This window comes from Podarcis bocagei, assembly GCF_964188305.1.
Source record: "Podarcis bocagei genome assembly, chromosome: 4".
Lineage (NCBI taxonomy): Eukaryota > Metazoa > Chordata > Lepidosauria > Squamata > Lacertidae > Podarcis > Podarcis bocagei.
The window spans coordinates 23,073,483-23,099,426 of record NC_138128.1 but is presented as its reverse complement, the minus strand read 5'-3'; the positions used below and the strand labels follow the sequence as shown (position 1 = coordinate 23,099,426).

Sequence of the window (25,944 nt, the reverse complement as noted above, 5' to 3'; positions counted from 1 at the left end):
TCCTCCACTAGCAGATAAAGCAATTCAAAAATTGGAAGTAATATGCTCATATGCTTGGCTCTTTGTGCTTTGGGATTTTCATCTCCCAGTGTTTACAAGTTACCTCTGCCTATGAGGTTTAAAGCACTTGCATGTAAACATTTTCAGGTTTCCTCGGTTGCTTTGGTAACATGTCATTTTTGAAAGAATCATAATGGAGAAATTACTGGAAGGCTGAAATGGCTTAATGCGAAGGATTGCAAGAGATTTCAAGGACGGTGAAGCAGCCCCTGAAAGTAATATTTGAAAGTGGAGAGCATGAGCCCTGTCAATGGTTTCTTAGGCACCCTCCTTAAATCCTTAAAATGGGCTCTAGTCAGTGTTCGGTTGGGTTTATCACAAGCCTTCCACAGACACACTCCCCAGCTGTTTCACTGCTTCCAGCTAAGCTACCCAGAAAACCAGGGAGCTGATGTGACTGGATTGTTTGTTTGCTTGTTTATATGCCACCCATCTGACTAGGTTTCCCCAGCCACACTGGGCGGCTTCCAACAAATTAAAACACAATAGGACATCAAATATTAAAAACTTCACTTGGGCAGGGCTGTCTTCAGATGTCTTCTAAAAGTCAGATAGTTGTTTATTTCCTTGACATCTGAAGGCAGGGTGTTCCACAGGGAGGGCGCCACTACCGAGAAGGCCCTCTGCCTGGTTCCCTGTAACCTCACTTCTCACAATGGGGGAACTTGCCAGAAGGCCCTCGGAGCTGGAGTTCAGCGTCTGGGCTGAATGATGGGTGTGGAGAAACTCCTTCAGGTATATAGGGCCAAAGCTGTTTAGGGCTTTATTCAAAATGCTTCACATACATTTAGCAATCTCCACAACTGCTGGTGGTTGTTCATTATCACAAATGTGTCAAATGTACATTTTAGGATTTTTAAAGTATGTTTAGAAATGTGCCCATTGAGATAGGATACATATATTTATGGGAGGGGTGGAAAAAAATGAGATGGACTGGGTATATGAATCAATAGATGAGAAACTGACACAGTCCAGAAATAGACTGATCTGCCTGTCCCTACAGGGGTGACATTTGAACGCTGGAGTTTCTAGCTCAAATCTCAGTTTCTTAGCTGCAGTATGGTACGCTAGCGTTCACCTAATGCACAACCTCGTGCATATGTCAATGCACAAATAAATTAAAATGCATCAAAATGCATAAACATAAATAAAGGTCAAATAAATGTTCCAACAACAAACTGGCTTGTATGAGGGGACCGTGGACAAATTTATAAAATACACAGAGAGGCTAGTTTTACTCAAGAATGTAACTAATGATCAACTCTATTTCCCCAAGTTCCAAAGCTTAACTATGCAGCTGAATATTGGAGTTAACAGAGTGAATCATATTAGCATTCTCCAGTGCTAGAGTAAATAGCAGGCATTAGTTAGAGAGACTGTACCCATCAGGAACATGCAGGTGCAGAATACTTCCAACATTCATGTTTATCTCCAAATGCTTTGGTATTTTGGTCACTTACTTCCCCCTTCTCCTATCTTCAGTAGGACCATACATTCTGCTATTCATACATTCTTATCTTAAATTCACAAAGTGCGCCCATTATTACTTTTTTCTTGTTCTTCTTTTGTGCCTCTGCACCCAAACAGTAAGTCACCCTAAACCTTTTGAAATGTGCAGCGATATTTAACAAGGTCAGTCGGAAGGTTTCTTCATAAAGTTAGCAATACCATTTTAATTCACCCATTTAACAGTGAAAACTATTAAGGTTTTGAAATCTGATTTTCTTTCCTGGATTGTTATTTAGCCAGGCAGGTTAGTTGGTTTTGTGAGTTGACACCACTAATATTTCCTTTTCCATTTTTTATCTTCTTTGGGTCTTTGTTTTTGCCAAGATTTTCTGAGATGCTTGGTGAGTCTGCAAGGAATTGTATGGTTGCCTCTTTTCACATGCCATGGTAGACTATGGTTTATGACATACTGGCAATGAACAGATCACTCCTACTTTGTTCCTCATCTTGTGAACGCAGGAGCTGCAAGCCAAGTAACTTGGCGTGTCAAGAGGTGTGAGTACAGAATCATGCTTTGTTTTCCCGGAAACAAACCATGATCTGGAGTCAAGGTTTGTTGTTGGCTTCCTAGGCTGGGGCTGCATGGGTGTGCCAGGGGGACAAATCCTGTGCTCCTCCTGGTGTATGTTAACGGAGAAATCTGAGGGCCTCCTTGGACAAAAAACCAAGGACACCAGCCAGGAATACTAGAGCAAAACAGCAGCCAGTAGGCTTGGTCTTTATTGAAGACTGTCGCAACAGGACTCCCACCTGCCACAAGGTGGAACAAGATGGAAGCCCCGAACAAAAGAGAACCCAAACTTTTATTAGCTACTAATCCCCATGTTACATCCCCCCCTCCAAACTACATCACTAATACATCATGGTTACATCATGAAAGGGGAGGTCGGGTGCAAGCACCGTAATCTGAGCATTTTGGATGCTGCCCTATGGTTCTCCTTGCCCTCCACCAAACACCCATCAAGTGTAACAAAAGAGATCTTTACATTTCCCTGTTTCCCAGCCAAGTTAATCACACCCTTTTGTCTGTCAGTATTCTCAGCACGCAGTCAGAGGTAACTGGCCTCCCCCGGGCAATTGGCTGAGATACTTGTTGACCTTCCCGTCTGCGTCTCCCGGCAGGATACAGGCAAGGCCATAAATCGGCAATCCTCCTCAAACGTGAGAAGAACACACCCTCCTCTCCCTCCTCCCTGCATTCCCCCAGGGAGGGGAAAAAGACAGACAGGAGGCTATTTACATGTCTTTATTCCTGTCATTTCAGCAGTACAGAGAAACGTGTCTGCACTCTCCAGACTCCAGCAGTAGAGTCACAACTCCACCCCTGTACTTCCAGTACAGGTCAGATGACACTCTGAGCTAACATCCGGTGCTCAGTACAGAGAATAGACTGCCCCTTTTCCCCAATAGTACAGTTCCAGACATCAACATCCTGTTTTGCATTCCAGCCACCTGCAGCTGGCTTTTGCATTGCTGCTTTTTCCTGACATCCTCCCCCAAAAGCATCAATGTGCAAAACATGATCCAGAGAAGAAAACAAACAGTTGTTACACATATAACAGTCCCCTGTTGTTTCAGTTCCGCCCTTGGAACTCCCTACCACTGGTTTCTCCAGTGTACCTCTCTGGTTGTCTGGTGTCCAAGGAATGAGTGCATCTGCATTACCTTGGCTTGCTACTCTCTGTTGTGTCTTTGTCTCTGACTTAGACACAGCTTCAACCTGTTTTGAGTTGTTAACAATAGCAACACATGCAACAGCTAAGTTAGCAAACTCTTTTGAGTACCTCTTTGGTGGTACGCCCTTTGTAACTCTCTCAGACCTGCGTATGAGGTGCTGATCCTCTCTGCTCACTGGTTCAACCTCTGGACTTTGTTGAGAACCAGTACCAATGGCAAACAGTGGTTCATCCTTCACTTGTGAAGGTCTATTCATTATGTGAGATTTCCTCTCAATGACTGTTTCAACTGAGCTCTTTGAGCTATCACTGTCATCATCAGTACCACTGTAATCTGTGTAATCAGAAAAATCATCATCATCTGAATTGTCCTCTGTGGGAAATGTGTGTACTATTACCCGCTCCTGTTCAGGAGCACTCTCTAGAAACTTTGTGAGAATCACCTGACCAGATTCAGACAAAATTACTCTGTAGAGACCCTTTTCATATCCCACAAAAATGCCTCTGGCATTCTTTACTCCACCTGGAGCTTCTGTTCTCACTTGAGACCCGAAAACCTTAAAATAGGCTACAGAAGGTTTTCTATGAAACAGCTTCTCAAAAGGAGAACTTCCCAACTCTTTTGAGACCTTTCTCACCCACACGTGAACATAGGACATTAATGACTCCGCCCAATATTCATGTGGCAAATGTGAACTCAGCAATTGCGCATTCATCCCCTTTTGCAATTCTTTGTTCACCCTTACACAGACCCCCCTGTTCCACGCTTCCGCCGAAACAGCAACCTTGTGGTCTATCCCTTTCTCATCCAGGAACTTCTGAAACTCCTGTAACAGAAAAAATGGCTTCTCATCTGTGAAGAGACAATCAATGTTAGCATCATGCACATTTTTAACCTTGTCACAAAACTCCTGAAACCTCTCTAAGGCTTCTTTTGGTCTCTCCAGTGTATATATCCACACATAATGAGAAAAACAATCCACACACACAAGATAAAATCTTGCATTGCCTCTAGATGGTGCTAGAGGACCAATCACATCAGCATACACCCGCTGAAATGCCCTGTCGACCCTCGTGGTCACCTTCCTGGTGTCCGTCTTGGTCACACCTGCAAGAGAGATCATGTTAGAATCAGAAGAATTACATTTCATGTAATCACTTTGATCAAAAGTCAACAAATACAGTCCATCTTTCTCTTTGGCAGTAAGATACAGTTCTCCATCTTTGAAGATCTTGCAGCTCTTATCATCATAGGACAGTCTCAGTCCTTTCTTTGCAATCTGCGACACACTCAGCAGATTGAACCGTAATTCTGGAACCAGGTACACTTTGTTTATAGTCAAGTTCAGACTCTCAAGATACACAGTCCCAATCCCGGTCGCTTCCAGCTCCTGACCGTTGGCCTGTTTCACAGCGAAGCTTTGCTTCTTAAACGTTGAAAACAGTTCTCTGTGTGGGCACATATGAACTGTGCAACCCGTGTCAATTATAAACGCATTCTCAACATCTGGCATGGTTCCTTTCGACATCAAAGCCTTAGCAGGTTTCACCTGAGACTTGGTATAACTTTTGCCTGATGCGCCAGGCTTTCCAGAGCTGCCCTTTGCTCCTTTTGGCTGGCGTGGCTTCTTACAGTTCCGCTGAAGATGCCCAGCCTGTCCACAATTGTAACATCGGACAGTGCTCAATGCTACAGCATGCTCTCCAGTAGCAACAGCAGTGGGGGAATTAGAACTCCGTTCCACTCTCCCCCTGTCTTTCACTTCCAGTGCAGTTTGAACAGTTCCTTCACTCCCCCATCTGGGGTCAAAGCTCTCCTCGGCTTTCGATGAGCTCTTAGGAACCTGGCCAGCACCATCTTGGCTCACCCCTTCTGGGGTAGTCATCTTTCTAGACCATGATGAATAACTGTCTCTGGTCAGGGGAGATGGATAAGGCAGGCCTCCCCCCTTCTTGGCATCCATTTTGAATCCAAGCCTTTTGTCTTCATCTGGGTTTGTTATTTCTGGAATGGCTACCGGGCTGGCACTCAGGTATCAGGAGGCCAGGAATTATCACTCAGGCAGAGGGGCTGCTGAGTAGCTGAACTCACATGTCTATATGAATTTCTGAAATTTTCCCAGTGAGCCAGTATCAGTGAATTGTTACATTTGGTATCGTGCAGCAAAGGCCCTTTGAATAGATAGAAAGAAACTGTGATGAAGTGTTTGTAGGGACAAATCGCAAAAGTCACAAAAGTGATTGTGCTGATTTTGGTAGTGGGCTGCATGTGCATGATATCTGCTGGAGGGGCAAACCCCCCCCACCCTATACATAAATTCCTGCAACATGCACAAAGCCCCTACCTCTCTTCGTGCCCTGCCCATTCAGGTAAGCAGCAGCTGTCATAGGTAGGTAGTGGCACTGTGGTTTTCTTCCAGCCTTCTAACGTCAAGCTACTGTTTTTTGAAAAGACTGGGGAGGGCATGATCACAGCCAGCCCTACCATTAGGTAAAGTTGAAGCCATCGCCACAGGTAGCAGATGCTGGAGGTTGTGCTGTCAGCCCCATGGCTGCTGCTCCTGAGCCCTCCAACCATTCCCCTCTTTTGGAGGAGAGAGCTGTGCATGCCACATGACCTGGCCTGGCTCTGGTGAAGAATACTCTCCCATCACCAGTGTTCAAGTAAGATGGAGCTGCCCATTGGGTTAGCTTTTGTGCTGAAATGAGAGAGGCCCCATCTTGTCCTTTGCTTCAGGCGGCAAAAAGTCTTCAACCGGCCCTGAGCATTATTTGATCAAAATGGGGAACAGGGTAGGAGTCAGGTGGTGGGGTTCATTTTATTAAGCTTTTCCGACTATCTGATAATGCACATATTAACACACATGCATTTCTGAGCGAGACATGTTTGGGGCTGCTTTGCGTCTGTGATTGAATCAAAGTGACACAGTAACTAGGTGATAAAGAGCATGGGGTGATTTTTAAATTTCCCATTTTTTCACACTACAGCACCTTGTCTTCTGCATCATGATGTGCAAACTCAAGTGATGGTGACAGAAGCAAAGGCTGTTTGAGCTCTTACTCTTCTGTGGTATTTTTCAGCTTTAGGTATTTGATGAACAAGAGCAGAGCAAATCTTCTGAATGAAGATCTTTATCTCAATTGGCATCTGTATTGGATTTGAATTGATTTTATACATGAGCTGTTTAAACTGTATATGAATCTTTTAATTTTTTTTATATATCTGCTATTGTTTTAACTGGTTTTTATATATGTTAACTGTTGTGTGGATGGATAGATAGATGATAGATAGATGATAGATAGACAGATAGATAGATGATAGATATGATAGATAGATGATAGATAGATAGATAGATAGATAGATAGATAGATGATAGATAGATAGATGATAGATAGATAGATATAGATAGATAGATAGATAGATAGATGATAGATAGATAGATAGATAGATAGATGATAGATAGATAGATATGATAGATATGATAGATATGATAGATATTTTAGATAGATAGATAGATAGATAGATGATAGATAGATAGATAGATGATAGATAGATAGATGATAGATAGATGATAGATACCGTATTTTTCGCTCCATAAGACGCACCTGACCATAAGACGCACCTAGTTTTTAGAGGGGGAAAGCAAGAAAAAAAATATTCTGCGCAGAGCATGTAAGCAGCTCTCGCTTTTCTTGCTTTAAACCCTTCTGTCCCTCCTCCCGCTTTGCTTCCCAGCAAAGCGGGATGAGGGACGAAAGGGAGCCCTTACAAGGGAGCGTTGAGCAGAGCCTGGCAGCGACTCTTGCTGGCTTTTCCGGGAGGTGTGGGAAGGGACAGAGGGCAGCCCGTCAGTCCCTTCTCCCTCCTCGGGGGAAAGCCCCCAAAAGCCGCACACACGCTCTGCGCGACTCTTTAAAGGGAGTGCTGAGCAGAGCCTCCTGCCTGCATTCGCTCCATAAGACGCACACACATTTCCCCTTACTTTTTAAGAGGGGAAAAGTGCATCTTATGGAACGAAAAATACGGTAGATAGATAGCTAGATCACACAGTGAGAGAATTACTAGCATATTGCATACCTGTAAAGGATACCCCTTAACAAATGACTAGGGCACTGGTTGGCAAGCTTGAACAACAGAAGGCACAACTTTGTCCCAACTGTCAAAATCCCCCCCAAAATGCTTGCTCCAGGTGAGAGATTTTTGTGTGTGATAGGACTTTTTAAAGAGCAAAAACAGATTTAAAATAATAAAGAGAAGTTAGAAAAATACTACGGAGAAAAATAATATTTCTTCTACATTGCAGACATGTTCATTTTAAAAATCATTCTCACACTCACTTTTCACTACCAGGGAAGTTGCTGAGTTAATCCATTACTGGAAAACAAACACAGAACCTTTAAAGATTAACAGAATGATTGTGCCATTAGCTGTTGCGAACTTTGTGTGATCTTGCACAGCTCTCAATCATTCTCATGGGGACTAGACGGGAGAACTTCTCAGTGGATGATGACCTTAATGTTTGATGAGAGGTTTCAGAAATCTCGAAACTCATCTTGACACCATGAAGCAAGAGTTACATCTAGTATTAAGGTTAACTATGTATTCCCCTTCACACATGATTGCAATATTGCGGACGAGAGAAGAGGGCTGTGTCTGCTGATCCTGCCCCTACTGCCACATCTATGCTGACCTCCCCTCACCCCATTTACTATTTGGGGGACACAAGGGAACCCTGCTCTGTGCATGTAGGCTTCCCCCGAAATGTAGATCCCTGATTGCACACGGCTGCTCATCACATATGTCAATTTCAGTTTTTCTCCGTTTCTCATTTTTCCCAATCATAAGTTCAGTTTGCCACCTTTCCACATCTGTTTGCAAACTTTTGTGGGGAGGACATCCTCATTAACATTAATCTACATTCCAGAACTTTCTTAAGACACAGTATTTTTGTATACAATTTTGCCCAAAATATCCCCCCCCCCCCGCACACAGCATTTCTCCCTATTACAATGCATTGCTGTTATTTTCACCAATTCTTAGGCACACTTTATTCTAACATATACACTTTTGTATGTTGGGGAGTTTTATGGGTTGGAGAATTGCATCACAAAATTCAGAGAAAAGTGAATTTCTGAAAATAGCTGTCTTTCAAAGAATTCTAGAGTTGGAAGGGACCCTGAGGATCATCTTGTCTAAACCCTTGCAATGCGGGAAAGTGCAGCTGTCCCATGAGGCAGTGCTTTTGAACCAGTGTGCCGTGACACCCTGGGGTGCCTTGAATGATATTCAGGGGTGCCGCAGGCAACACTGGCCTCTGTCCCTCTTTCCTTCCCTCCCTCCCTCTGATGCCCTCTCGCATCTCTGCCTCCCAAAGGCTTGCACGGCTGTTTATTGCACCAGCCATGGATATAAGCTCCACAGTGACCTCTCTTTGTGGTGGGGAGGGGAGGAAAGCCAGTGTGGTGTGGTGGTTAAGAGCGGTGGACTCATAATCTGGTGAACCGGGTTCGCGTCTCTGCTCCTCCACATGCAGCTGCTGGGTGACCTTGGGCTAGTCACACTTCTCTGCAGTCTCTCAACCCCACTCAACTCACAGAGTGTTTGTTGAGCGGGAGGAAGGGAAAGGAGAATCTTAGCCGCTTTGAGACTCCTTCGGGTAGTGATAAAGCGGGATATCAAATCCAAACTCTTCTTCTTCTTCTTCAGAGACCAGGGATGGCAGCAACAGCTGCCCAGAGGACTCCCAAGGAGAGGGGAAAGGAGAGGCAGCTGAGGGAACACTCCACAAGGGTTTGAAAAGGGTGAGAGGTTGCCAGCTCTGCAGGCAAGGGGTGGCATAACTGGGCTCCTGAGCCCCACAGGGGTGCCACAGTAAGAATGCACTTGGTCAAGGGAGCTGTGGACTCAAAAAAGGTTGAAAACCTCTGCCATAAGGGGATCGAACCTGCAACCTTCATGTTACCAATGCCATGCTCTAACCAACTGAGTTTCAATTCACATAACGGTTTAGGAAGTGCACATTGTGTAGGTTCTCACTGAAAGGCAAGCCGCACCAAGTTTATCCACCATTGCTGTACTCCCCACCATAGACTTCACCACAGTACAGTATGTGGCTGGCGGGGGGGGGGGGCATAGCTGTCAACCTTTCCTTTTTTGCAGGAAATTCCCTTATTTCAGCGCCGTTTCCTGCTGCTTCCCACTGCTACCCCGGAGTGTTAGATATCCCGTAGACCAGCGGTTCTCAACCTGTGGGTCCCCAGATGTCGTTGGACTACAACTCCCATCATTCCTGAGCTCTGGCCTTGCTAGCTAGCGGTGATGGGAGTTGTAGTTCAACAACATCTGGGGACCCACAGGTTGAGAAAGGCTGCCGTAGACTGTCTCTGGGACAGGTGAGGCTGCTGATCCCTTATTTTCAAATCCAAAAGTTGACAGCTATGGGGGGGGCAGGAAAGACACAACAGACAGCAATTGGCTTCCTGCTGCCCCTGCCAGAGAATGAGGCTCTCATGAAGAACTTCAATCTTTCTCTATTGCTTAAGCCTGAGCGTGGGGCTTTGTCGGGTTTATCTCCCTTGCCTGTTTATCAACGTATATATTTTTTCTCCACAGTGCCTGAATAGGTTTAATGTTGCCTACAATGCAATGATATGCATAATCCAAGCTCTAGTTGGGTTTTTCAAATCCCAGGGTATTATCTCTCTACAGCTGGTGGCAATGAGCGCTGGCAGGAACTATGCATCATCACGACATCCTGCTCTCTCTACTAGCTGAGTTATCGGATACAAGATCATACTCTCCCTCCCCCTCCCCCACCTACCAGAGTAAAATTAATCTGTAATGGCTGATTGCAGATCTAGCGGCACATACAGAAGCCAGCTGTGTAACTGCTGCAAGTATGTTCTTGAAGTTTTCACTCGCATAAACTGACTGATAGGGCTCCGTGACTCAATCCTTAAAAGGTAAAGGGACCCCTGACCATTAGGTCCAGTTGTGACCGACTCCGGAGTTGCGATGCTCATCTCGCTTTATTGGCCAAGGGAGCCGGCGTACAGCTTCCAGGTCATGTGGCCAGCATGACTAAGCTGCTTCTGGCGAACCAGACCAGCGCATGGAAACGCCATTTACCTTCCTGCCAGAGTGGTACCTATTTATCTATTTGCACTTTGACGTGCTTTCGAACTGCTGGGTGGGCAGGAGCTGGGACTGAGCAACGGGAGCTCACCCCGTCGCGGGGATTCGAACCGCCAACCTTCTGATCGGCAAGTCCTAGGCTCTGTGGTTTAACCTTCTTCTGACCTTTTAGACTACAACATCCATGACCTCAATGTGCTGTTGGGAGCTGACTGGGTGCTGGCTGGGACTGAAGGATGTTGTACTCCAAAACATTCAGAGGTTGCTATGAAGGGGAAGGCTTGCTTCTGCACTCTCTCACCTGTGAGTAAACCCCATTGAACTCAATGGGGTTTGCTCCTAACAAGGCATGTAGAGCAGTGTTTCCCAACCTTGGGCCTCCAGCTGTTTTTGGACTACAACTCCCATCATCCCTAGCTAGCAAGACCAGTGGTCAGGGATGATGGGAATTGTAGTTCAAAAACAGCTGGAGGCCCAAGGTTGGGAAACACTGATGTAGAGGACTGCGCTGCAAACTGAATTAAGTGAGCTTGACTTGCGCCTATTCAGAAATTCTGCGCAGAGCAGTTAATGTGGGAACTGCCATGTGGAGCGGATGTCTGATCAAATCTAGCTTCTAGCTGTACCATGGGCTCTTTTTCATACTGACTTACCCATAATTGCTAACAGGAGCGGTGCATTCACTGACTGACTGTAATCTCTTCCTATCGAAACATTTCATCCATGTCCTATTCAGAAAGGAGAAATCCCTACCTAGCTATGACAAGGCTGTTTAAGTAATGGAAACCCGGCCACTGTCGCTTGTCAGGCAATTAAATTGAAAGCATTCAACATCCTTGGAGTACGTTCTCATTAGGAAAGAGCTCGTCGAACAAATCAGCTTGGGGAGATTCTCTGAGGGAAAGTTTCCTAATTATTATGTGTTTCATATATTAAAGGAAAGCCCTAAAGAGTAACAAATCACTGTGTTTCTTCCTAGGGACGTGGGTCACGTTTGGAGGTCAAATTTCAGACGAGGTAAGCAAAGTTTCATTTAACTACAACTTGGTGGGGGGGAGAGATTTGGCTGTGTCTTATTTCTTATATGTCTTTTTAATTAAAAGGCAAACCACAGATGACAGAATGTACAGAGTCCATTCCGGCAAAGGAATGATCATACTTAAAAGAAAAGGGATTTGTGCTTTTCATGCACTTCAGAACATCTTTTCAGAACCTGGAATTTAATGGACAGCACCTCTGGCATTAAATGGCTCTGCGATCCAATTAAAATACCTTTTTAAACATGTTCCTGAAGAGAAAAGACACCTGTGGTCCACTGACAGGGATATGAAGAATACATTTTGAGGTCAGGGCAGTGAGGAGCGTGAGTTGTGAGCTTAGCAGACCTGATTCACAATTCAGCTCCAACATGGGCTCAGTCGATAACCTCAGGCACCAGCTACAAATTACTATGAACACAAGACCTCTCCTACTGGCAACATATCCCCAGTAGTGTTTGGTTACACAGATAACATGGTATTATCTTCGTTGTTTCTTAGGCACTCCTCTCCACACCTTTCTATGTTCTCTATGTTATGCTAAAACAGTGGTTAAGAGGCTACAATCCTAGATTATTATTTTTCCTGGGAGTGAGTCCCATTGAATTCAATGGAACATCTCTCAGCAGGATTGCGCTGCCCATTTCTTACATTCGCGTTGTAAGGTTGGCTTGCCAAAACTGGCCTCTCTTTCTCTCCATGACATTGGCCCGTGATGGTGGGCAACAGGGTCCAAGTTGTTGACATTTGATAGCTACTCCAAGCTAGTAAATACATGGGTTTCAGGTTTCAGGTTTTAAAACTTGTCCTTCTTGCTTGAACATGAGCTGAAGGGAGGTTATAAGGGAGAAGACCTATGAAGGGACTTTTCTGGGCTTGGGGTGGGAGAGGCTGCTAAGCAGATCTTTTGGCGGGTGGCAACGTGCTAGAGGACAGAGCTGAGTGTGCTGCACAGCTTATCCTGCCCCTCCTAACCTGGCTTGCTGCTTCAGATGTGTGACAAGTGAGAGTAACTGCCAATCTAGTTGGCTGCTGTCCACCAAGAAAGGGGACCATCTGTCCTTCACATAATCCCTGCTTCTGCAGTATTTCAAAATGGTGTGCTGGACACATGAAAGGCGCTTGCCCCCATCAGTATTCCAGCTGTGTATCACTAAAGCAAGCATAGGGGATATGCAGCCTTCCAGATGTTTCTCCCATCTTTCCTGACCGCTGGCCTTGCTGGCAGTGGTGGCGGACATCAGGCAGGGTACAGAAACAGCAAAGTACAGTGGTACCTCTGGTTAAGGACTTAATTCGTTCCGGAGGTCCATTCTTAACCTGAAACTGTTCTTAACCTGAGGTACCACTTTAGCTAATGGAGCCTCCCGCTGCCACTGCGCGATTTCTATTCTCATCCTGAGGTAAAGTTCTTAACCCGAGGTACTATTTCTGGGTTAGTGGAGTCTGTAACCTGAAGCATCTGTAACCTGAAGTGTCTGTAACCCGAGGTACCACTGTATATTTCTAGTTGGGTGACTTCTTAAATCTCTGAAAGAAAAATAGCAGTGTGTATTAATGAGTCCAACAATTGGGGGCCAGTAGGGGTAAGCTCCTTCTTTGAGGAGCACTCCCCCCAAAAGAATGCTGGGTGGGTTTTCATGTGTATTTCATTGCAACATGGCAAATATCAAGGAAGGGCCAAGGTCTGTGCTCTCCCAAATATTCTGGACTTTACTCCCTGGTGCAACTCCTGTTGAGAGACACAGTGCTTCCCAAAGACTTTAGAAGTGCCTTGGAGATTTGGATGGTGGGTTCTGTGTTTTGAGGGTCACTTAGATGAGTGATTGAAATAAAGCAACACACAGCTGCCTCTCCTGACTGCTCTACTCAGTAATCAGCGCAGCTTCAGAACTCACCTGTATTGGACTGAAAAGCAACCACAACAAAGAATTTAGAATAGGGGAATTTGTCATTTATTTTTTGCTCTAAGCACAATTCCTGCCATTGTTGTTGCAATCTTAACAGTGGGGAGTAGGCCCCACTGAACATACTAGGACCTCTGAGTACACATGTATAGAATGTATAGGCTCTATTTCTTTTTAAATCAGAGCATTGGCGCTTCCAACACTGTGCAACTTACAAGAGCACTTTGAAGACCCCTGCAAAATTCTGGCAGATGTTCCCCATAGTGGGAATATTCCAGTCCATTGGAGCGTTCACTCCACTATTCAGTGTCTCCTTTGGGACACATGTAGATTAGAGCCCTATGTTGTTTTCCAAAATAAGCCTGCTCAGCTGCAAAAATGAAGAGTGGCAGAGCACTGCATAGCAATGGAGAAAAGAAACTGTGCCTGCAAGTGTTGGTGAAATAAATTGTGCCGCTGAGAAGCCCTCGCAATGATTTCTAATAATGGTGACAAGAAGTGGGGAATGTGTAGTTAATAGGCTCTGTAGCAGCAGCATTGGAGATATATAGCTGCCATTATTATTATTATTATTATTATTATTATTGCCAAATTTAAATTTACACCTTTACAAAAATTATTGAATTGATTCCATCCTATGAGCTAATTTACTGAACTAAGTCCATGCTATTTTATAAACTGTTTCCTGGTTTTACAGGACACTTGGGATGAGCTTCCATTGCTCTGCTTATCCTTTTAATTTATACCTGTTATGAATTGCCTCAGTCTCAGCTGAGCGGTATGTGAGACTTCAGGCGCTCATGCAGGGTTTGTGTTTCTTTTGGTACAATTGAGGCTATAGTGTCTTTATGACATATGGTTTATTTACATATACATGCAACCTAGAACCTTCAGCAGAGGGGCTAGCAGCAGCAACACCACCCCAAAACACGCCAGCTTATTCCATAGTAGGAGCATCAGCATCCCTTCTTTGCAACCTCTCTTGCTCTGCGGGGAACATCCCAGCTTAACCTCTCTGCTTCCTGGTTCCATCATTCCTGGCTCACACTCCATAGCTTCTAGGGCTAGGCTTTCCTTTTCTAACACAGGAGGAAGAAGAAGAAGAAGAAGAAGAGTTTGGATTTGATATCCCGCCTTTCACTCCCCTTCAGGAGTCTCAAAGCGGCTAACAATCTCCTTTCCCTTCCTCCCCCACAACAAACACTCTGTGAGGTGAGTGGGGCTGAGAGACTTCACAGAAGTGTGACTGGCCCAAGGTCACCCAGCAGCTGCGTGTGGAGGAGCGGAGACACGAACCCGGTTCCCCAGATTACGTGACTACTGCTCTTAACCACTACACCTGCTCTGTGAGGAGGATGCCTCACATTTGCATTCTCACATCCTTTGATCCTATGTTGTGTGAACACCTAATCTTTTGATGCTCTGAACCCCCTAATTGTTTCTCCCCACCCCAGGAGGTCACCTCACAAAGAAGTCTTTCTGACTTCATTAACACTTGCTGATTTGGCTTGGATTACAATGTCCAGCACACAACCTGGGAAGTGTGCCTACTTAACTAGCATTTTTACAGAGGCTTATCAGTGAGTCCTTCACATCTCTGACTACCCCTAGCATACACTTGGGTCCGGCTATTCCTGGTGCCAACATGCAATTTCTAATTAAACCATAACATTTGTCAAACTCAAGCTTTCGGCACCCACTCTAAAGAGAACTTGTCTCTGTAGATCAAAGACACAATCTTTTGCAGCCGGATAGTTTTATTCTTATCATTATTACAATGCAGTCTTCCTGGTGATTCCACCCCAGCAGATAAGGTAAAAGGCCAGAAACACAAAAGGTGACTGAGAGGCTGTTTCCCCTGATGCAGTTCTTTGGTTATGCCAACTTAGTAATGGACTAAAATGAAGGCTTCACCAAGGGCATTATGGTAGCACATTCCCTTAAGAGGAGATTACTTTGAGTCCTTAAACAAGGCATCTGTATTGACGTTTGGCAACATGGCGATTTTATTTAATGTGACCAATCAATGCACTAAAGGCCTGACAACCCAATTTTAAGCCTTAACTAAAGGTGTAAAAAAAAAAATGACATTTAAGAATGAGTTTTCCCTGTCATCTCCTATACTTAAGCTATCTCCTTCTGATCAATATTTTAAATTATTTCAAAGAAGCAATAGTGACACGGAAGTGCCATTTGAAGAACATTTAAATTCAGGAGAATGGCAAGGGGGGGAAACCCTGCTACATGGAGATATTTCTTTTCCTTCCACAAATTGTCTAAGGCTTATTTTATTTGCTGCATATAAGAGAGGTTATATGCAGTGGGGAAAGACAATGACTGATTACGGGACTAATCCAGTAAGTGGAACACTGTGACAGGAGGAAATGCTGCAGGGAGTGAAATAAAGTGCCAAAATCTTAGGCAGCCACAAATGACTTTTACAAGCACTTTGTCACCTTGCAGGCTGTTATGTCTAAGTTTTAAGAGTGAAGCCAGCCTTCACCAACCTGATAGACTTCAAACATTTTGAACTACAACTCCCATCAGCCCCAGCCAGCTGGCTGAGGCTGATGGGAATTGTAGTTCAAGACACTTAGAAGCCACCAAGTTAATGAAGGCTGTGTTTGGCAACAGAAATAACGAGCACTTTCTCTGTAACTTTGCCTTCTGGGAGATCAGCTGCAGACCTAACTGAAGCGATTGTGATTCAGCTGAAAAGATCCCTAAGAGACACTTAGCCCAAGAATAGTCTTGGCACCTGAGGCAGAAAATCAACATGCTGTTGTCATGATGATAAAGAAAGAATAATAAATACAAAACAGACCGTTTTCTGCTCCGATGTGGGGGTGCAAATATCCAGAGTGTGGGGGTCAGGTGGGATTTCTATGAGGAATTATGAAATATGGAGCAAGCCATTGTGTCCACAATGAAAGCATTGGGTTGACTGGGTTTGATTCATTGACAATAATTTCTGATCAAATCCCAAAACTCTCTGCACCTCTGCCATTTTCTTTCTCTACGCCTAACAGGCACGCATAAGCATTCGAAACACAGGCCAGTTGCTTCACCAGGCATCCTGGGTCATAAAGATATAAGGTAGCTTTGATGTAGTTTGTTAATTTTTAGATAGATCTTAAGGGCCAGGAAGAGAGTTCACAAGGAGATGGTAAATACTCTTCCCTTGCCATCCTTCCTTCCTTTTCTGCCGGTTTATGACCTCCAGGATTTTGCTGAATGCATTCCTCCTTTAGTACTGTTTTATTTACTCTCAGATATGTATGCATGCTCAAAGTCGTCTTTTGTAGTTAAAAGGATTTCTTCTGATCTGACTTTGTCCCACATGGTTGTTTTTTAAATGCTCAGAGGAAATCTGATTGGTTCTTACGAACACTGTGTAAAAAGTTCTTTTGTGAATAAAACGACCTGGGCCAAGGTGTGGACGGATTATTATTGGCACTTCCTCCCAGAGTCTTGCTGGTCAAGCCTCATGTATATTTTATTAATCAGAGTCCAATCCTTCCTTGCTTTTGGAACACAACACTCCTCTAGTGATATCTCTGAGGTGGACTAACTCACCCTGCTTACTGGTACAGCCAGCTCTGCAAATGTACCTGGGACTCCTCATTCCATTTGCAGCCCAGTTAGCCAGACATTGTGAAATAAAGGAATGAATTGACAGCCCTTGAGGAGCCCTGCATTACTTTCCTTGAAATGAACCGCGATTTCCCCCACCCTGGATTTTCTGGGTCATGGTGACATCAGGCATTGCATGGGGGTTGGACTAAAGGACCCATCCAACTCTACAATGCTATGGCTCTATGATAACTGACAGGTGTTTGGTCCCAACCAGCCATCAAGGGAGGAAATAAGAATCAGTCCTGCTGGCTGGATCCAGTCCCCAAACCTTGATCACAACATCACTCAGTCTGAGCAACAGTGAGTAGGGTGGGAGAATGTTTCCATTTTGCCTCTTCAGTTGCCATTGTCACCATACCTGTGGAACTGCCAACAAAGAGGCGAGGGACCAGAGAATGTGTTTGGGACCTGTGGGTGCTGGGTATGGGGGGATTGGAAGATGTTGGAGACAGGTGAGGAGCCAGGACTTCTTTTTTGATCCAAGCGAGCAAGAAAGTTTGGAGCTTTGAAAAGGCACATTTCATTTTGCATCTGGCTTTCCAGTATTCCTAAGTTTGATTCTGAGCCCAGCTTGGGAGAGCTTTGCTGCCATGCCTTCGGGCAAAAACCACATGGGTTTATCTTGCTTACGGCGAGCAAGAGAGAGGCTGATTTTGGCTTGGTAGGTCAGGCTAGTTTTAGGCTCCTATCTGCACTTTACATTTAAAGCAGTATCATACTCCTTTAAACTGTCATGGCTTCCCCCAAAGAATCCTGGGAGCTGTAGTTTGTTATGAGTGTTAAGAGTGGTTTGGACACCCCTATTCCCCTAAATGACAAACCTAGACAGCATCTTAAAAAGCAGAGACATCACCCTGCCAACAAAGGTCCATATAGTTAAAGCTATGGTTTTCCCAGTAGTGATGTATGGAAGTGAGAGCTGGACCATCAAGAAGGCTGATCGCTGAAGAATTGATGCTTTTGAATTATGGTGCTGGAGGAGACTCTGGAGAGTCCCATGGACTGCAAGAAGATCAAAGCTATCCATTCTGAAGGAAATCAGCCCTGAGTGCTCACTGGAAGGACAGATCCTGAAGCTGAGGCTCCAATACTTTGGCCACCTCATGAGAAGAGAAGACTCCCTGGAAAAGACCCTGATGTTGGGGAAAAGGGAGGGCACAAGGAGAAGGGGACGACAGAGGACGAGATAGTTGGATAGTGTTCTCCAAGCTATCAGCATGAGTTTGACCAAACCGTGGGAGGCAGTGGAAGACAGGAGTGCCTGGCGTCACGAAGAGTCGGACACGACTAAACGACTAAACAACAACATTCCCCTCACAGAGCTTCAGTTATCTGAACAACAACCACTCCATTTTCCCAGGGAATTTTGAGTATTGTAGCTCTGCTACACTTCCCAGATTTCTTTGGGGGAAGCTATAACTGTCAGATACAACACTGCAGATGGGGCCTGATTGTAACAATGGGAAGAGATGGCACCAGTCCCAGAATAAAACTCTTATAAGGGAAGCACTTCAGAAATGCTGGGTGTACTATGCACATTCCTTATAATTGCCTTTCACCTGCAATGGAGAGATTTGTAATTGTTTTAAATGGTCCTTTAAGTTTGCCTTTCCTGCCGCTAAAACAGGACGCCGTTTTGATGCAACTATAAAACAAGCAGCCTGGTTTTCATAATTTCCTTCTGACCAACTATTTCATCATCGTTATTGCAATGGTCAAGTTTCTTCAATCCCCTGAGCATTGTACTTCATATAATGGCAACGCTGATTCAGCTATGCTAGCTGGCATCATCATAGCCGGTCCTAAATAGGCTTGCAAAATAAATCATAACCATTTGTGACATCTGTAATTACTGCTGTGGCTGCTAATGCTTGGTTTTTCAAATGTGTACTTGACTGCCCAACATGAAACTGTGGAAATAAATATGGATATATACTATTTTTGCTTTGCTGCAGAGGCCAGATTTACTTTGTCTCTTCAAAACACAAAGGAGAGCATGAGACTTTTAATCTCAGGATCGTGTGTCTGAGCCTCACATTGTGTGAAAGATTCCTGAATTCTGTAATCAGCACTGATGCTTCTTACTTTTGGGGGGGGGGGTGACAATTGCAGCGGAGGCTGGTTCCTTAGGGTGAATGGGGTGCTGCCCCACCCACTTCAGTCTGCTCTCGCCAGCCCCCACTTCCCACCTTCTTACTGGGAACCAGTCCAGGGGGTGCCGTAGTTCTACCTGTCAGCTTCCTGCTCCTTAGTCTCAGTGTGGCCCATGTAGACTTCAGCAGCGAGGAAGATGGGATGAATCATAGCTAGTTGGCTCTGTCTGTCCAAATAAACACCAGCCACTACTGAGTAAATGGGAAGTGGCAGTAGAAGCAGCAGCAGTCCTCTTTCCTGCGCTGCAAAACCCCTGGTCCATTCTCTATGGTTTAAAAATTGGGGTTTGGTTTGGGTGAAGTTCCTTGGTCCTTCTCTATGCAAACTTGCGCTCTATTATGGGTAGTTTCTGCAGCACAGAGCAGTAGATGGTGGTGCTACCTTTCGTGTTCTCTAGGACTAATGTCATGTCTCCCTTTCCCAAAGATTGCGGAACAGCTCATGACTATCGCATACGAGAGTGGAGTAAACCTGTTTGACACAGCAGAGGTGTACGCAGCTGGAAAGTAAGTATCTGTGCTTACTTTGTTGCTTCCAGTTAAAGAAACTAACTTGCAGCTCTGCTGCAGCACCTGGGCAGAACAGAAGACTTTAGCAAACATGCATGAGTAACAAGGGGCATTAGGATAAAATGGCCCTATGGCTGTCTGGTACTAACTTCTACCATATGTTGATGTGCTAATTTCTCAGCTAAATATTTCAGTTGTGTTCTGGGTTTTTTAAAATAAATAATTCCATCATACATAAAATATTGTTATGAGTTGCAAGTGCTAGACACCCTTAAATCCCTGCATCCAGTGGGTACTAGAATTTAATTAAGTTCAGGAGTGCTAAAACAAAGCTAGACACTGTGTATTAGACTCATGTGTATTAGGCCAGACCCATGTGTATTGAAGCTGTGTACTAGACACTTCTAAATCATGTGATCAACATGTGTCAAAAGCTAATTAAGCCAAGCTGGTTCCTCCTGTGATGTGTCGAAAATTCCCATCATCCCTGATCACTAGCTGAGGCTGATGGGAGTTGAAGTCCAACAATATCCTTGATTTAGAAGTCAACTACCAAGTAGCATCAAGACTAGCTATTGTTGGTGATCCTTCAAGCTCAGAAGTGCCTAAGCACACAGTGGGGAGCAGATGGATTCTTTCAAAGCAGCATCAATGCTGACCTGCAATGAAATTGTGCAAATAACTCAAGCACTGATATTGTGAATGAATGAACAACTGAATGCAGTAAATAGACCTGTAACAGTTAGCATAAAACGATAAACGATTGTGGTACCATACTGTTATGTCCAAAAACATTTCTTCCGAATAGTGCATCTGGGTTTTTTTATTCCTCCCACAGGGCCGAGGTGATTTTAGGAAGCATAATAAAAAAGAAAGGCTGGAGGTAATGTAAAGATTTAAGCATTCAATTTTTGGTATGCAATGGTGGAATTGGGACTAGTAAATCAGGACTTACAGAGCTACTCTGAATCTTGGGCCTTTGCTTTACAAAGGCTTGGCAAACCTGCCCACAAAACAAGCCAACACTAGGCTAGTATTGAGATTCTTCTACTTTTCAGGCTGCTTAACCTCCTCCAAGTTTCTCTTTGCTGGTGTTATGTGGAAGAAGCAGCCGGCCTGGGACATAGCTGTCAACCGTCCCTTATTTGGTGGGAAACTCCCTTATCCCAGTGCCGTGTCCCATTGCTGTCCCTTATTGATGATGTCCCTTAAATTTCCTGGGTTTCAAAGGAAGCAGCTCCTCTCCCTCCCTCCCTGCCAGCCAGGGAGGAGGGAAGCTCCAACTGTGTTGCTTGGCTGCCCGGCCTGCCCCCCTCCGGCCTCCTCTCACCAGCCTTGGCCCCCGGGAGCCCCTCCCCACTGGGACTGAGGAGCCTTGAGAGGAGAGCGCGGGCAACCATAGAGAAAGCAGTTCAGAGAGAGGAGGAGGAGGAGGAGGCAGAGGTGCGGGCAGGTGTTCCAAGGGCTAATCATAGAGGGGGAAAGCGGAGGAAGGACCGCAAGTGCTTCTCCCATAGATTTGTAGTGGTAGACGAGCATAGATGGTCTGATCTGCGGGTTTACTTCAGGCACTATTTTTTCCCCTCTCTTCCTCCTGCCCCGCCTGATGGAACTGTGAGCTGCAGATGGAGCACGAGAGAAAAGATACAGAACTGCAGCAGCATCTTCGTAGCTTGGACTTCGTTTTGCGCGAAAAGTGGTGGCTGCTTGTAGTTATTTAATTGCAGTTTTTCATCAGCTAGTGTCTTGAGCAGCAACCTCTGGAAATGAAGGGCTAAAAACCAGCGCTGCTCTCCCAAATTATCTGGTCCCTTCTAACTTCGTATTTCAGGTGGTTGACTAAAATCCCTTATTTTGGCTGCTGATCCCTTATTTTCGAGGCTGCTGGTCCCTTGTTTTCAAATCTGTAAGTTGACAGCTATGGCCTGGGAATGACTAGGGCAAAGGCAATTCAAGGGTCCTGGACATTTCCTGCAATGCCTGGTCCAAAACCAAATTAAGAAAAATAAGGACCTAGCTGCATTGTAAACCAGTAATGTGTACACACCCTTTGTGTGTGTGGGTCACAGTGCCAACATTCTGTCAGTTTCCGTATAGAGCTTGTTCTATAACTGCACAGTTTTGATGGAAGAGTTTTTATGATGTAAGAGCTATTGCTGTTTTCCTTTCTTCTTTATGGATGAATTTCAGGCATGGCTGTATTAGGAAGGGTGCAGTTGCAAAAGAAATAATGGCCTGTTTTTCAATTTTTATGTGTTCTATTTGTTTAGGAGGTCAAGTCTGGTCATTACAACAAAACTCTATTGGGGAGGAAAGTAAGTTTCCTTTTAATCATTGTGTTGTAGAAAACATTTGTTATTAAAAGTAAAAAATGTACCGCATGGCTTTGTACCATCAAAATGCATTTAGGTTGGTGAAACCAAGAAAGATAATTTGCTTTCTTTGAAGAGCCGTCGATTTTTAAACCTGAGAGCAGAGTTGGGAGTTATCCTAGGTAGCTTTCAGACTAACCGTTTCTTGAGCATTCATCCTAATTAGAAACCACTGGCTATTTAATGAGCATCCATTCTGATTCACAAGTGTGCTAGCAGTGGTACCTCAGGTTAAGGACTTAATTCGTTCCAGAGGTTCGTTCTTAACCTGAAACTGTTCTTAACCTGAAGCACCACTTTAGCTATTGGGGCCTCCTGCTGCTACCACGCCGCCAGAGCATGATTTCTGTTCTCATCCTGAAGCAAAGTTCTTAACCTGAGGTAATATTCCTGGGTTAGCGGAGTCTGTAACCTGAAGCGTCTGTAACCTGAAGCGTATGTAACCCGAGGTACCACTGTGCATTTTCCCATCACTTTCTTAGCTTCTTCGTACCACTTGCTATATCAGTGTTGGGCAGTACTATTTTTCTAGAAAAAGAGGGGCCATAACTCATGATAAAGACCTCCCTCGTTCTCTTAGAATGGTAATGGCACCCACCTGAGAGGTGCTGGAACTGTGTTCTGGAGAGTTCCAGCTGGAAAAAAATCCCTGGTGAGGGAAACCGGTGACTCTGCAGATGTGGTTGGGCTTGGGCTACAGCTTCCAACATCCCTGGCCATGTTTGCCCAACAACACCTGAATGTCTGGCACAGGGGTCGGCAACCTGCAACCCATGGGCCACAAGCGGCCCACGGGGGTTGTTTAAACTGCCCCCGAGCCACCCCCAAACCGAGCCGCCCACTCGGCGAGTCCCTGCACACTGTGATAACTGGCGCAACACAGAGCGGGGACTCACTTCTGCGGCGCCAGAAATCGCTTCTGTGCAGATGCAGACACCAGAAATCGCGTCTGCGCAGGCATGATCCGGCTCACGGAGCAATCTCCATGGGAGTGAACCAACCCAGGTGAGGTAAACATTGCGGACCCCTGGCATAGCATTTGCCAGGATAATTAGCACACTTATGAGGGAAGGTCAGCAGGCAAAAGGGCGGGGTACTAAACTTTTCTTATCGCCACCCAATTCTCTCCTTCAAATGACCCCCTTTAGGGAGCAGTGGGAGCAACTGACCCCAGGCCTTGCTGTGTGCCTCAAATCAATATTGGCATAGGTGCCAACTCCCTGGGCCCCTGAGCACCCACAAAATTCCCCATGAAAGGGCCGTGCATCCACATATTTAGGTGCGTGGCACCCATAGCCCCAGGCACCCACAGTCACGGGGCCAAGCTGACATTCCTGAATATTGGCAAATAATATAGTGAAACTGAAGAGAAGGAAGTGGGCTTCTGGGCCTCTCAGAGTATTCGAAGGGCCCTTTCCCCTCATAATATTTCCCCATCAGCCTTAAGGGGTGGCTGGTGACCATTGAGGCTTGTGGGGCAGGAATCTGGGAGGGGGAGCCAGAGCCAATGACAAGCAGAGCCAACTAATTCTAGTTTTATCCTCATCCTCTTCCTTTATGAATTCTAAATGGGTTTCATTCTTGAAGCACAGCATGTATCCATATGAACCTGCCCAGGCATTAAGGTCAGCTTCAGAGGCCTTGCTTGCAGAGCCCTATAAGATCTACTAGATTTGCAGGCCCCAAAGACAGGGCCTTTTCAGTGGTTGCATCTGTGGGACTCCCAAAATATATATGTTTGGCTCCATCACTGCTGGATTTCAATGCACCCTGAAAACCTGTTTATTTTGTTTGTTTGCTTGCTTGCTTTTAATCTGTATGCCAGGTGGGACGTTTTCATGGCCTATATTGCTGCTGGTTTTTAAGCTGGTGGTTCTAAATTGTTCTTTTTAGCTGTTTGAATTAATTTTATATTGAGTGTGGCACGCTTTTAATAGAATCTGAGAGTTGGAAGGGACCTGTCAGCTAGCCAGCTGCATGCGTTGCTGCACTTAGCAGAAAAACACTCCCGGCAGCCAGCCATAAATTCCGTTCTTTATTTTCTTCTGACAAGATTACATGCAGAATAAACAAAGCGACCCGTCTCTCATGACGCGTTGCTCTAACTACTTTCTCTTTTCCCTCTCCCTCGAGACCAACAGAGCCAACGGCTCAGCCCCTTCCGTTTTCCCCTGTGATGTGGATCCCCCTCTCTCTGAAGCACCCCTTCCTCCCCAGACTCACTATCCTCTTCTCTGTCTTCTGAGGAGGACTCAGTACTGAGCAGTGGAGATCGTTCCCTGTATCCTCTAATTCTTTCCTCCCTCGCTGCCTGCAGTTCCCTGACAGGACCCCAAGGGTCATCTCGTCCAACCCCGCTGCAATGCAGGAATCTCAGCTAAAGCATCCATGACAGATGGCCATCCAACCTCTGTTTAAAAACCTCCAAGGAAGGAAAGTCCGCCACCTCTAGTGGGAGTTTGTTCCACTGCTGAACAGCTCCTACTGTCAGAAAGTTCTTCCTGATGTTTAGTTGAAATCTCCTTTCTTGCAACTTGAAGCCATTGGTTTGAGTTCTACCCTGCAGAGCAGGAGTAAACAAGCACGCTTCATCTTCCATGTGACAGCCCTTAAGATATCTGAAGATGGCAATCATATCTCCTCTCAGTCTCCTCTTTTCCAGACTAAACATACCTAGTTCCTTCAAGTGCCCCTCATAAGGCTTAGTTTCCAGACCCCTGATCATCTTGGCTGCTCTCCTCTGCACACAATCCAGCTTGTCAACATCCTTCTTAAATTGTGGTGCCCACAACTGGACACAGTATTCCAGGTGTGGTCTGACTAAGGCAGAATAGAGTGGTACTATTACTTCCCTTGATCTGGACACTATACTTCCGTTGATGCGGCCTAGAATAGCATTAGCTCTTTTTGTTGCTGCATCACACTGTTGACTCATGTTAAGTTTGTGGTCCACCAAGACCCCTAGATCCTTTTCACATGTACTGCTAGTAATCCAAGTGTCCCACATCCTATATTTGTGCATCTGGTTCTTCCTGCCTAAGTGCAGAACCTTACATTTGTCCCTATTGAAATTCATTTTGTTAGCTTGCACTCAGTTCTCCAAATTGTCAAGGTCGTTTTGAAGTGTGATCCTGTCCTCTGGGGTATTAGCCACCCCTCCCAGTTTGGTGTCATCTGCAAATTTGATGAGCATCCCCTCAATTCCTTCATCCAAGCCATTTATAAAATGTTTTGACTGCTGTTTTAACACGATGGTGTTTTATTGCAATTGTGTTATTTCTCCCTTTTCTTTTTTTTTCATGTAAGCCAACTTGAGAGGGCTTTTCCCTATGAGGTAGCCTAGAAAGATTTAAATTACATGCATGCATGCATACATACATACATACATACATACATGAAATTGCAATTCTTTGCACAGTTCAGCTGCTTAACAGACCATTTGAATCAATTTCAGCAATCTAAATGGGTGCAGGATTGCAGGCCTAATAAAGATATATATAAATAGCCTCCCATTTGTTCCTCCAAACTCAGCTTAAAAAGTGTGCATACTGCATAATGTTCAGCAGTAAGGAGGAAATAATATTCAGCCTTTGCCAAAAATGGCAGCATTTTATTTAATGTCAGAAAGTTAAAAATATATTCCTGTGACCCCCTGGGGCATAAGCTCAGATCACTCCCTGTAGTAAGACCAGGTCAAAAAGACCATCTTGTTTAAAATAAAATGTGACTGCCTCTCTCTCCCCCCCCCCCCCATGTTGGCCTAAATGGAAGAGAAAAATTTATTTCCCTCTGTTCACAGGAACTCTGTACAAATTTTGCTGGCTAAAATTACTTGGAACGCCCTCCAATCAGATGTCAAAAAATAAACAACTATATGACATTTAGAAGACATCTGAAAGCAGCCCCATTTAGGGAAGTTTTTAATGACTGATGTTTTAATGTATTTTTA

The 25,944-nt window shown here is 44.9% G+C and overlaps 1 protein-coding gene across 2 annotated transcripts in view; it reads left to right on the top strand.

Annotated features, from left to right (window-relative positions):
* The window catches only part of KCNAB1 (potassium voltage-gated channel subfamily A regulatory beta subunit 1), a 217,664-nt gene that overhangs the window by 149,747 nt on the left and 41,973 nt on the right, over nucleotides 1–25,944 (top strand). For both annotated transcript variants that reach the window (XM_081190502.1, XM_081190503.1), the window contains exons 3-6: nucleotides 11,360–11,397; nucleotides 19,541–19,620; nucleotides 20,462–20,506; nucleotides 21,894–21,938. In XM_081190502.1, coding sequence (XP_081046628.1) covers nucleotides 11,360–11,397; nucleotides 19,541–19,620; nucleotides 20,462–20,506; nucleotides 21,894–21,938 — 208 coding nt within the window. The remainder of the gene's footprint in view (nucleotides 1–11,359; nucleotides 11,398–19,540; nucleotides 19,621–20,461; nucleotides 20,507–21,893; nucleotides 21,939–25,944) is intronic.